We start from the raw sequence: 12,837 nt of genomic DNA, 5'->3' as shown, positions 1-12,837 counted from the left end.
TTAGCAGAAATCCCATTACTTTCGTGTTCTACAGGATATTTCATGTTTTGCTTAATAAATGAGCTTATAGAAGTTATTATTGATACCGTGCTGACATAGACGCGACTTTCTGATTACATTTTTTTATTAAATCATCTGTTTTTTTGCCCTGCTGAGGAGGTAGCTCTGAATTAAGGGCAGTATTATGTTGTCATTTTGTGGGACCCCCTAATGAATGCAGTATGTTTACTTTGGCAGATTTGCAGACAATGGAGTTGGACTGTCATTTGCAAGGTATATAATTTTGTAAGTTTTGTGGGGTGCATAGTATTTGTATTGATGTCATTTGAAGGTAGCTCTAAATTAGATATGGTTAGATTTTTTTTTTATATTGTAAGTTTTGCAGTATAGTGGTTGAAGTATATGTATGACATAATGGGAGTTTTCCAGAACATCAGTATGGTGATGCTCTTGCAGTCGTCTCTGGGCTCTTGTCCCAGTCTCTGGCAAAGCAGCGCGCGTTAGACTCGCACCCCAGCCGCCGTTTCGGCAGCGGCATTCTAAGCATGTCCTCCTGCCCCCGGACTCAGCGATGGCAGCTATCCAAAGGATGAAGGCTCCAGCCAGGAGGTCTCCCAGTCCCTCTTCGTGGGCGAGAGCAAGAACCGCGGCTTCAACGGCGGACAGAACAAGTACTGGGGAGTCGGCGGGGTGGATGGCAAGATGAGGACGCTGCCCAGGAACAAGTGAGGGGCCGTCGACAGGAAGTTCTGCGCACATTGGCATCCTGTCACTAGAGAACAAGCGAGAATGGATTGGCCCCATACCGCTGTCTGTTTACTCATTCTTCACTGACCTGTCGTTGCTGCCCCCCCCCCCTCCAGTTGTATACGGCCTTGTGCCAAATTCGGTAGTGGCGTGAGAATGTAGTCCTACTAGACGCTGGTTGTCATAGAAGCTTGTGTTTCCCTCCCCCCCGTAAGCTGAACTGTTTCCAATTGCATCTAATCTGATTCAGCTCGGAGGAAAGCATCCAGCGGTGTAGTCATATTGGCAGGGAATGGTAGCGGCCCCCTCCCCCCCATGAGGACTGCTTACTCAAAACCTGTTGACTAATTTGCTCCCTTTGGGTTCACTAGAGGTGGCAGCCGGGGAAGGCCCCAATTCTTAGGTTGCTTAGTTTGTTCGGTTGACCCATGTAACCCAAAGAACTATAAAGCTTACGAAACTGGGGATGAAATTCTAGTCCGGTAGCTGTACAGCGTCCTGCTGTCTGCCTGACAGTGAAGCTCGCCAGTTAGTCATGCGGTCGGACTGTGGCAGTTATTCGTTTTACGTATCTGCTCATTGGTCCTCGCTCTCCCCCCCAGGACCTTTCCGATCCGGGGCTTCCAGATCTACGACGGCCCAGTTCGCCTCACCAACAGCACGTTCAAGGGCTATGTCCCCACCGCCGATCGCTACACCAGTGCCGTGGGCTTCAACCTGAAGAATACCTGGCAGCTCACCCCGCGGAACAACCTCTCGGGCCTCTCCTTCCATCCCAGAGTGCGTAGCACACCACGCCCGCCTCACCCCCCCGGCTGCTATGTCTTGGCTTTAGCCTCCAGTGCTCCCCCCCGCCATCCCCCCACCTACCAGCAACCTAATGTTTACAGACATCTCACTAAGTAGAATATAGCAGCTGTGATCATTTTAATCATTAGCATTTAAATTTGTATGTATGAGGCACGTTTTAGGCTAAATTATTCCGCGACTAAACTCCATGATTTGACGGATTTATACACGTTCATTTATTTTTTATGTTTTCTTCTCACAAGCCTTGTTGCTGTAATAACTTACTAAATTTCACCAAGCATCTGTCCCTCCTCTGGGATAATTTACGCATTTTGCAAATGAAACGCCGCTTTTCAGTTGTCAACATGTATTATTTGCTGACATTTCGTTGTTGAAAGTTGAGTTTGATTAGGTTTAAACAAGATATTTGGCCAGTGTTATGGGAAAAGAGTGAGCTTAAGAATGGTCAGACTAGTCTTCTCAATTTTCACATTTCTGACCTTCAGCCAGAGCTGGGTATCTTCTCTCTTTTTATTGGCGAAACCTCACAGGAACTTTGCTTTTACTGCGGTAACAAAAACTCCATAAATGTGGTACTTTAACCTCTCTGTCAGCCACATGTTTCAGCTCATTTTAAGCCGCAATGTCACTCTTGTTCACTGCTCTGTTATATATTAGTGCAGTTATTTTCATCATAATGAAGAAAGTCTGAAAATCTGTCTACTCTCACCTGAGCTCTGTATTTTGGCTAAAATGATTAAAAATGTATAGAAAAGAACAGCTATTTCATTACAACATGTAATATGCAGGCAGTCCCCAGGTACGAATGAGAAGTCCGTCTTTAAGTTGAATTTTTAGGCAAGTTGTAAAAATAATTCAGTACATAATAGGTTAATACATTATTACGTAATAATACAGTAATAAAAGTAACTACATACGGTACTGTACTGTACTACTGTATACTGTACTGCACCTCGAGCTGACAAACTGCTGAAGCCACGCAGTGTTTTCACAGGTGTCACAAAGTAGCGTGTGCGTTCATTATTATGAACCATTGCATTCAACCAAAATTGTTTGTTCATAAGTTGGGTGTTCTTAACTCGGGGGCAGCCTGTAACTCGCTGAGTTAATTTCATCGACCATCAGATAAAATATAACAGCTTTTTGGTGACCCTTGACAGGAAGGCCTCAAGGCGTTCTTTGGGAAACCTGGCCAGTGGTTTGAGGACAACGATCTGGACGGGGATAAAAATTCAATTTTCCACGATGTGGACGGCTCTGCGACGGGCTACCCAGACTCTTATGTGGCGAGGATGGACAACTTCCTCATCCGCCACCCCCAGTGCGTCAACGTCACCGAGTGGAACGGGGTGATCTGCAGCGGAAGGTATTCTCAGGTGAGAATCGTCTCAAACGGTACAAAATCAGTTTTAATGTGTTTGATTTATTTCTCCTGTTGATTACGTTTTTTGGCTCTTTGTGTTTTGATGCCAGGAACTCGTGTTTTAGCCCATCGCCGTGTACTGTGGGTCCCCCGTGCCAGATGTTACCGAATCACTTTTAAATATTCTGATTCTTAATATTAGGTGAAATTAAATTGATGTTGGTCATTTAGAGGCTTCTTGTTAACATTCATTATGTGACTTTTGAGTCCATCCTGCTGGTTCGGGTCTTCATGTTTGTCTGACCACTGTGCTCTTCCCGAAGCCGATCTGTGCCGTAACCCAGAATGGCCCCTCCTACCTGCCCAGGTATACATTCAGACCCAGGGAGCCTCGAACGTCAGCGTTTCCATCGCCAGGGATGAGTACCCGCAGAAGCCCATGGTGCTGAAGGGAATCAACAGCCCTGGGGCGTCGTCACAGCAGTACCAGCCAGTGCTGATGATGTCGAAGAGCTACACGGTGCACTGGAAGGGGCTTGCCCCCCGCGAGGTCGTGCTGTCCCTCATCAATTTCGACAAGTGAGTAGCGTTTCTATGTTTTATAACCCAAGATTCAGTGTCTCTCTCGTGATTTGAAGGTTAGAATATGAATACAGATGCCCCAGGACTTACGATGGAGTTAGGTCCTTACAACTGTGTTATCAGTCAGACATTATAAAGTACTGACGGCCAAGCATGCGTTGTTAGAACTTTCAGTTTCTCCCTTTGTATGCCATTGTCTAAGCTCTGGCTGCCACCCAATCAGGTGGCTGCCCTTCGCGGACAACTTATTCTACAAAGAGCAAGTTGAGGGAGGCGTAAAAAGAATTTCCCCACGGGTACAATAAAGGATCTATTAATAATAATAATAATAATAATAATAATAATATTATTAGACGAAGCTGAGGTGGACACGTTACGGTGCCGTGTGCTGAGGGGCTCACGCTAGATCTAACAACCATCTGCTGGTACTCACGGATTATTTATCACGTTACTTTTTGAATGAACTCTTTTGTACGTTTTGGTTTTGCCCCTTCAGAGGAGACCGGGTCCAGATGGGTCTCTGTTACCCCACCGACACCACCTTCCATGTCATGTCTGATATAAACGACCGTCAGAGCAATATTTTTGACAACATGGAGGATTACCGCTCTGCGGGTTCCCTGGATGAGCTTGAGAAAAGCCCCCTGGATCGGAAGTACTACTTTGACAGCGGTACAGGGTGAGGGGCTCATTTTTGACCCAAAGATTTCCCCATAACTCCAGCCACCTCAGACTGATTGAATGCCACACAAGGGAACACACTGGGCTGAACGTGCAAAGACAGTATGTGCAATATTTTCTTATGAACACTGAGTAGGATCCAGGCAAGGAAATGTAAGATGACTTGCAGTGATATTGTGTGCAGCCAGTTTCCTCAGTGTTGTATCACATAGTTTCTGCTTCCTGCTGTACAACAAACACACAAAATCCCAGCACATGATTCTTGGGGGCTTAAGTCTTCATTTGTTTCTGAATTAAATTATCATGCACCCCCACCCCCCCAAAACAAAAAAAATAATATTTTTTTTATTGCATATTGAACTACGCAACTTGTCACCTATGTCTTTGATGTTCTCATACCCATGACTCCGCAGTGGATTTTCAATTGGCGATCTTTCTCATAGTGATAAAGCTGGCAAACTGATAGGGTTTTGAGGAGACTTGATAAGGTCACGATTTGTTTGAAGCTGCTCACGCAGGATATTAAATGCTACAATTCTTTAGCCGGAATTAGTCAAATAGACGTGTGACCAGGCTTTTGTGTTTCCTGCTGAATTGTAGCGCTGACCACTGAAAATGTCTGTTTTAGTCTGTTTTAATAATTTCTTTGAAACTCATTCTTATCACTTAGTTATTGCTTTTCATTTCCGTATTGTGATTTGCAGTTTAAAGTGTAGTTTAACAGCTCAAACCTCTGAGATGATGCGTTCTTATTTTTAAGTCGGAAATGGTCAGAATCATGTTTTATGGATATTATATGTGGGTGTTTCTTGTTTAAATGTTTCTCCAATCAGTTTGGAAAGGTAGCAGAGCCCTTTCATCTCCCCTTAGCATTTTGTTGCCATCCTAACCTTCACTGTTGTCTAGCGCTGTCCTGAGCCAGAGCTGACTGTAAATGCAGTCGGATGTTGTTCACTGAGCAGTAGTTGATTTACTAAGTAACATAACAAAAATAACGTAGTATGCAACATACAGTAAAACTGCGTTTTGTTACAAACATATGTTAAGTATAAATAAATGCTGTATTTAAAAGATCCAATTTTAATCATTCATGAAATGTTTTGAGGTCATGTGATCCCCAAAGAGACCCCCGCATCCCAGTTCTTACTGCTAAAGTGTATACCTCTGAATTATCTGAAGATGCACTTCAAAGCGCCCTGTGACTTTGACTTTGGTTGTTATGTATATGGGTTCAAAAGATCTGAAGAATAGATGGCAGTCTCAAGGGCTTTAGGTCTGGCATCCTTAATCCACACACTTAAGAAATCATTTAAAGTTTTCCAGTTTTTTTTTAAATTACATTGTACTACGTATCATTTCTGAGTACCCGGCTACCAGTCTGCAATAACAGGAAGCGCCTCGAGGTATTAATATCCTTTTGCACAACTTCACAGCTCTTCACCCCTTTTAAGCAATTTGTTTCAACTTGAATCCTGTGTGCTGCTGTACCTCAAGTGGGAGGTTTAGGTCAGTGCTTCGCAATCCAGTCCTTGGGGGACCCACAGGCAGTCTTTGTTTTTTGTGAACTGGAAGGGAGCAAAAATGTGGACCGGCAGAGAGCTCAGAGGGAGCAAAAAAATGGACCGGCTGTGGGTTCCTCAGAACTGGATTGGGAAACACTGGTTTAGGTGCATAGAATATCAGATGTTGGTGTTAGAAATTAAGTATGACTCGTGAATGGAACGGAAGCACTAGAGATGTAATGGTGGAGGATCATTCTGGGAGATAAATCACCAGTTCCCGCTGGTTTTAGCTTAATGGTTTTTGTTTGGGAGATCATTTGAACAGTATGGAAAATCCAAACTGTATCACGTTTGAGGTAATGATAAGAATGAGACAAATACTCTGTGACCTGTAGGAATCACAACTAGTGGTTTGATCACTGCTGGAGTTTTGTTGTACCAGTTAAACTATTTGCACCACCTGGCTGTCACTTTGGGAATTGCAGGTAGTAGGGCCGAAGTACGAGAGTAGTCAGGAAAAACCTTTTTGGGGCTTTGAGATGCACTATGTTGCAATGCAGAACGTACAGTGTAGTGTCTTATGTCCTGTGGACCTTCTGGATATTAGTCTTATACTTTGGTTCAGGTGTGTCTGTATTGATGATAAAGGTATCAAAGTATAAATGTTTTTATTACAAATTTAATATACTGTTGACCTTTTAATCTATGAAGTCTTTAGCACAAAGGGCTACTATGGCTGATGTTCGCTGCCTTTTTCATCTAATGCAAATCCCATTTTCGACACTGACACCCGTTTGTCTCCAGACTTCTCTGGCTGTCCCTGCGGGCGAGACACAGCCGGGAGGGGCAGAGCTACTGCTCCAGGAGGGGCTGCGAGAGGGTCAAAGTCACCGCCACCACAACCTCAAAACAGGCCAGCGACTGCATGGCCAAGGCCTACCCCAAGTACGCCAGAGCTCCGCAAGCCGAAGTGCCGATGCCCGAGCCGGTCACGGCACCCTGCAGAAACTGCGGCGCCACAAAGGTACCAGGCGGCCCGGGTCAACCATATGGGCCTCGGCGGGGGGCACCAAGCAGACTAACCCCCCCAGGTCCCATAGACAAATGTCTTTTCACAAGTTAATGTAATTTAATATCTGATATATTTAATATGATTGTATTATTATTTTAATACGGCACTCACTGAAAAGCCAATGTAACGTTTTTCCTATATTAGACGCATTTCTGAATTTCGTGAGCTGCCACCACTATGGTTGGCGATTCCCTGGGGCACTTAATACTCAGTCTGGTTTTGCTTGCATGTGCTTCTGTTTCACGGCAAGGCTGCTTTAGTTCAGATGTGAATTAGCCACATATCATAAAGAGGGCAATATCACTTCTATATCCAAAATCATTTGTCTGGTTACAATAAATGTCTCTTTCAGCTGGTCTTCACAAATGATCCCGAAAATACCTACCTCCAAGTTCAGATCAAATCACTCAGCCAGCAGGAAGTGGAGAAGGGCGATACAGACTCATTCATCGCCGTAAGTATCGTTGGTGCCTTGTGACTGTTTTTAGGAATGTAGATAGTGCGTAATCGAGGTGGATGAAGAAATGCTATGGTAAAACTGTTATGGTAAAAGCTCTTTTGATGAGGTCATATTTGGAAGTCTGTAGTGGCTGAGTTGTGTAGCTGAATCCTCCTGAAATAAAATGCAAATGTGAGTTGCTTACCAGATTTTGTGCTTGTGATTCTGGTAGATTTGTCCAGGCTCCCTCGACAGTTGTGGTCTGTGAATCCTGATAGTCTTCCGCCAGTGTCTCTGCTAGACCCTAAAATGTTCCTTACTTCTTTGTTGAGGTGGACGGTGAGAAGTTCTCCTTCACAGACCCTGGTTTCTTCTGGGTCACTGTGGATGCTTGTACTGGTAAAGTCACAAAGAAGTCATTTTTCTCCAAGCTGGACTCTAAAATGGAACAGTATGTAAATAGTGGGATCCCAAAGAGGTGAGTGACTAGTCTGGGAACTTATAAAAATGTATAAAAACCAAAAGGAACTGCTGGTTCGAACCGCATAAATGCAGTGTTTGTTTCATTATCTTGTAGCTGTGTAAATCATATTTTAGTATTTTGTCTTGACACTGTAATGGCATAATAGTAGATCATTTTCACAATTTATTTGAGGGAGAGTGAGAAAAGTTTATGGCACCAAATGCATGTTTTGAGGAATTTCCATAAATTCTTTCAAAATGTATCGACTACTTTTCTACAATTATCAGTCTAAGAGAACTTTGTCTCTCCACAATTAAAGCTCCATTGTTCTGCTTGCAACAAGAGGACAGCTTGATGGTCAGGGTGAAGTTGCACAGTACCTGGTTGCTTTGGGAACAGCTAAAGCAGCAGACTTGCAGAAGAAAGGTTTGTGTTTGTCTGTGACATCAAGCGTCATATGGCGTGTCTCAGAAGTCTTGCTGATTGTTGTACCTTTTTTTTCTCCCACAGAGAGCTTGGCTTTCTTTGGATTCCAAGGTTCTCGTGTCATACCTCCTTGGGCCGGTCTGTTTACTCCCCAAGAGGCCGGGAAGCTGGAAGTTCTCGAGAAGTATGTTCCTCTGGGCCTTGAGGAGTACGGTTGTGCACAGGCTGAGAAATCAAAGCAGAAAGATCTGGAACTTCTAACAGAAATTTTAACCAAAGTATGAACTTTTCTAGCAAATGTGAAAACTAGAATGAATGTGAACTCAAGATTGAGCTTTATTTATGGCAGAAATGTTTACGGATTGTATAGAAAGGTTTTTTTTTTTGTTTGTTTTTTTGTTTTTTAAGTGTTGCACTTTCTTCAAGACAAATTCTCAGCCACAACCAAAGCCACATCAGCAAAGAAATTGAGAATGAGAGTTTAATCCTTTTAAAGCATTGATGTGATCCAGTGCCTTTAACAAAGTTAGAAAAAAAACTATTTCAGGTCATGTTAAATGATGAAAACTGGACAGAGAACATTCTACCATCTTAAAGAATTGTTTGCAGTTTTGCACATCTGTCTTTTATGTCAGTTAAATACACGGCAAAAGAACTTTGGATCCTTAAATGTCGCTTGACCTGAATTATCAGAATAACAAGCTGTTTTTCTTTCCTCTAAAATTCCAGCCACTTCATCCGAGTTTTAGAAGTGATTAATGAACTGGGTTTATGTCATGATATGTTTATTGTCTGATTTATTTTTTTGTAGGGGTGGAGAAATTATCACATTCACGTAATTTAAAAAAGATTTCTCTCAGTGCACAAAGTGATCTGTATCCAGTGCCTTTAAACAACTAGAGCAGGGCTCTATATTTTGGCGTTAACAGTTATTTTGTGGATGGCGCCAAACTGCACTGCTGGCTCAAACCCGATAATACTGTCCTTTTCACCAGCTGCTATGCCTCAAGTGGTGCTGTTGCAGAAATTTAAAGGCGACCATTTGAGAGAGAAACAAGCCCTGAACCTCTGTCTTTCGTTGTGAGCTTGCTGTTAGGCATCACCTGCTTCTTAACCACTGAATTGTGATTTTTTTTTTATATATTTTTTTTTCTTCCTATCATACTATGTATTTTAAAAGACAAAAAAGGGCCTGTTTTGTTTTGCCATCTGAAGTTATTCCTCTTGAACTACTGACAGTAAGAAGGTTCAAGAGCTGTTTCACTTGTATGTGTAATGAATATTTTATATATTTGAAAATGTTTTAAAACAGTAAATGAGTTTATTTCCCTCTAGCTTTTTTTATTACTTTTAATTGCTGCGTGACATTGAACAAAGTGGAAAATGATAAATGTTGAAACTTTTTTATTAAGAAAAGTAAATGTTGCCCTTTATTGTATTAAAATTGTTTTCAGTTGTCAGGGTACATGTATACTTCTAAAGTTACTCAAACCAGCATGAAAAGATCAACAAAAATGCAATAAGGTGATGATGAGAGGCAGGATATAAAGCTTATGGGCAGAGTTGGGTAATTCAGGTCCAGAGAGTAAAAGTCCAGACTTTCTTTCAATCAACCAGTTAAGCATAAAGAGTCAGTCACAGAGTACTCAACTGGTTGGTTAAAACAGAATCCTGGTCTGGACTTTTACTCTCTGGACCTTAATTACCCAACTCTGCTTAGGGGTGTGTGGTAGTTTGGATTCAAGCCCTAATCCTGAGTGTTCACGATATCCTCCCCCCATATGGGTTTGCCTGGGAAACCCCTGCTTCCACGCCCCCCAAGGCATGCCATTAGATGGCCTGACAGCTCCCATGCAGGCTGTTCTCCTGCCTGTGCTGGATGCTGCCTGGTATGGGCTCCAAGCCCCTGGCACAGGGTGTAGAACATGAACTGAAAATTAACGGAAGGTTTTTTTTAAGATGTGCATGTGGCTATCTGGGTTTTAAAAAAAATATGAAGCAATATATATGAAGCAATTTAAAGTCGACGTTACTAGATAGCTACGTGCAGTGGTGTTGGGGGGTGTGATGTATATCGTGATGGGCACACACGCAATAGTCACATCGAGAACGGATAATACGTACGAAAGATTTTTAAAGTTATTTTGCTAAAATGCAGTCCCCAATCTTCGTTTGATAAACATAAAGCCTTAATCAGATTACTAACCGTAGCATACCGCAATGTTAAGACATGTGTTCTATGGAAATAAATGTGGAGTTCATGAATGATGTCGTTTGGCCAACACTTGTAAAATTAATCGCTTATTTATATGTGAGGCCCCGGTTTTCTCTCGCCCACTCCAGCATTTATCACATAGCCTGTGACTTTATGCAAGGAGCTATACTGTACGTGATGATATTGTGCCCGGAAAAGGAAAAAACTGTGATCAACAGCCGGGCCGTTATGATAAAACGATTAACATCGGTTTTAGATGGGGGGGAATAGTGACGAACTCGGAGTGAAAAGCATATTATATCCTCTTTGCAAAAATACTTTGTATGAAAAGTATGCATTTTTTCCAAAATATTGCCAAAGTGCATCTAACATTAAATATAGCTTTGTTCCCATAAACGCTTCTCAGCTGAAAGGTTTCTAAAAGTATCGCTTCGCTTTTGCAGTATTGTATATATTGTATTTATGCTGTTAAGTACTGGTTATCTTACTCTTAAGTCCTTTAACGATGAAGACACTTTGAAATCGTAGGCTGATTTTGTTCCCCTGTTTTTTCATAGCCTCGCCACACTGCCTCTGTATTATCGGTCATTTATTGCCTTTAAAACATCAGATGTGTGTTCATGTAAGGCCAAGGAAAATAAAACGATGTGATGACCCACCATCTGAGCACACGATGAAAGCACAAAAAGGACAGAATGCTTTAAGTATAGTAAACTAAACTTATAGGTAAAAGTTAATTTCGATTACGAAAGCAGAATTGTAGGCCTCAGATATGCCACAGGCGAGGCTCAGGTCACAAAATACAACCTTAGTAAACTAACTACCAGTATGTCTGCATAGTACGATCCAGCGTTTTACCCGTATAAGTAAAATGAATGTCGACTGAATCCAGTTCAATTGTATCAGGCGGTAACGTATACCAACGCCGGTTTTTATTATTGTAATTTTATAATTTAACAATTGATTGAATTCTTGCCACTAGGTGGAGATGTAGTACCGTGACACTAACGTTAGTATTGCCTTATTCATAAAGTAGTGCTTTTTATGCAGTGTTAAGATGTGTTTGTAATAACCTTTTTCAGCTCCTGTTCTGGCACATTGTGGCGTGAGAGTAATCGTGTAGGTGTGCAGATTTCTGGGAGTGAGTGGGAAGAATATTTTTATTAATGCTTTGACGCTGCTACTGACGTGAAATTATTGATATGTATTATTTGAGAAGTGTTTTTACCAATAAATTATTGAATTGTAGAGATGTAGAGAGTTGTCATTGGGGGACAAACACGCCGCCTGAATGATGCGCTCCCTCTGCCGCTGCCTGTAATTGATCTTGGGCCTCTCTGTGACCGCCATCTGCGGTCTGGAATTAATACTCATTATCCATCAGGCCTGTGTGTTTCCGGCAGACTGCCTCGTAATAAATCAGATCCGAAACAAAGACAATAAATATGCAGTCTTGTCAGGATTGCCACATTTTCAGAAATGAAGAATCTGACAGTTAGACTGGATTTCAGGAGTTTATTTGGCGTTCTTTGGAATTTGAATGTCAATGCGCCTTTATTATTAAATTTTAGTCCACCTGTGGTGTAATGGGTCTGCAATTTACTGACATATGCCCTTTTGTTATATTTTGTACTCGTTGACAGTTTAACTGTAGCAGATCAAGAAGTGATTTTGAGTAGAGTAGGAAAAGTTGAGCAGGATGGATGTAGTGATTACCCCACAGCAGAGATTCAGGTGTAGTGCTCTGACAATGCCATTGTTTTGCTGTGACCTTAATAATGCAGAAATGTAATTGCAATTTTATAATGACTATTTGTAGAATGTATTATGTGATTGTTAAAAACCTTCGATAACTTAAATTGCTATCAGGTTTCACCGATTTTAGTATAAGGTTATGTGTTGTCAGAGGTCTAAAAAAAAATTCTTTTGTGTAGTGTTTAATGGTGCATCAGTTAATCATTTGAAGGATCGTTACCTACATGCTTATTATTATTTTATTTTCACAGTAAAAAGCTTTTTCTCTTTGGAGTATAGCTTCCATCCTAGGTGTATTTTTGAGCAACATTCTTCGAAAAATGTGGTGGAGTCCATGGGTTGTCTCAAACCCTTCTCAAGGGTCTAATGTACAGGGGGTAGACAAAGTACCATAAACACTGCTGAAAAATGACATATACTTTGAAATAAATCATTCATAATTGCAGACCCAAATATGAAGCTCTGTCATAATAGGCTGAACGCCAATTAGCTGTGGAAGAGGCTTGGTAGATGGACCTTTGATGGTAGTTGTTAAGGACCATAACTATGAACTCGAATCAGCACCTCATTCAGTATTTTGAGCATCACAAAGGTGAAATTTATGGCAGGGCTGCCGTTTGAAAACCACTTCTCCTAGGTCATTGCAAACCTGTCCGTGACCTGGTTTAAGAAGGACAGAACTGGAGAACTGAACATTACTGGGGAAAAAAAGTAATATGGTTTTTATGAGTCATCTTGCACGCTTCAGTAAAGCCCAAAAATGGTCTCGGCTTGCCGTCCGT

General features: G+C 41.8%; 1 protein-coding gene across 2 annotated transcripts in view; it reads left to right on the top strand.

Annotated features, from left to right (window-relative positions):
- The window catches only part of cemip2 (cell migration inducing hyaluronidase 2), a 31,744-nt gene extending 20,196 nt beyond the window's left edge, over positions 1–11,548 (top strand). For both annotated transcript variants that reach the window (XM_023803278.2, XM_023803277.2), the window contains exons 14-24: positions 238–273; positions 570–725; positions 1,350–1,527; positions 2,718–2,933; positions 3,288–3,499; positions 3,999–4,181; positions 6,490–6,709; positions 7,110–7,211; positions 7,529–7,674; positions 7,979–8,085; positions 8,170–11,548. In XM_023803278.2, coding sequence (XP_023659046.2) covers positions 238–273; positions 570–725; positions 1,350–1,527; positions 2,718–2,933; positions 3,288–3,499; positions 3,999–4,181; positions 6,490–6,709; positions 7,110–7,211; positions 7,529–7,674; positions 7,979–8,085; positions 8,170–8,369 — 1,756 coding nt within the window. In that variant the 3' untranslated portion in view covers positions 8,370–11,548. The remainder of the gene's footprint in view (positions 1–237; positions 274–569; positions 726–1,349; positions 1,528–2,717; positions 2,934–3,287; positions 3,500–3,998; positions 4,182–6,489; positions 6,710–7,109; positions 7,212–7,528; positions 7,675–7,978; positions 8,086–8,169) is intronic.
- The last annotated feature ends 1,289 nt before the right edge of the window (positions 11,549–12,837 follow it).

This window comes from Paramormyrops kingsleyae, chromosome 2, assembly GCF_048594095.1.
Source record: "Paramormyrops kingsleyae isolate MSU_618 chromosome 2, PKINGS_0.4, whole genome shotgun sequence".
Lineage (NCBI taxonomy): Eukaryota > Metazoa > Chordata > Actinopteri > Osteoglossiformes > Mormyridae > Paramormyrops > Paramormyrops kingsleyae.
This window is presented reverse-complemented; position numbering and strand designations above follow the sequence as displayed.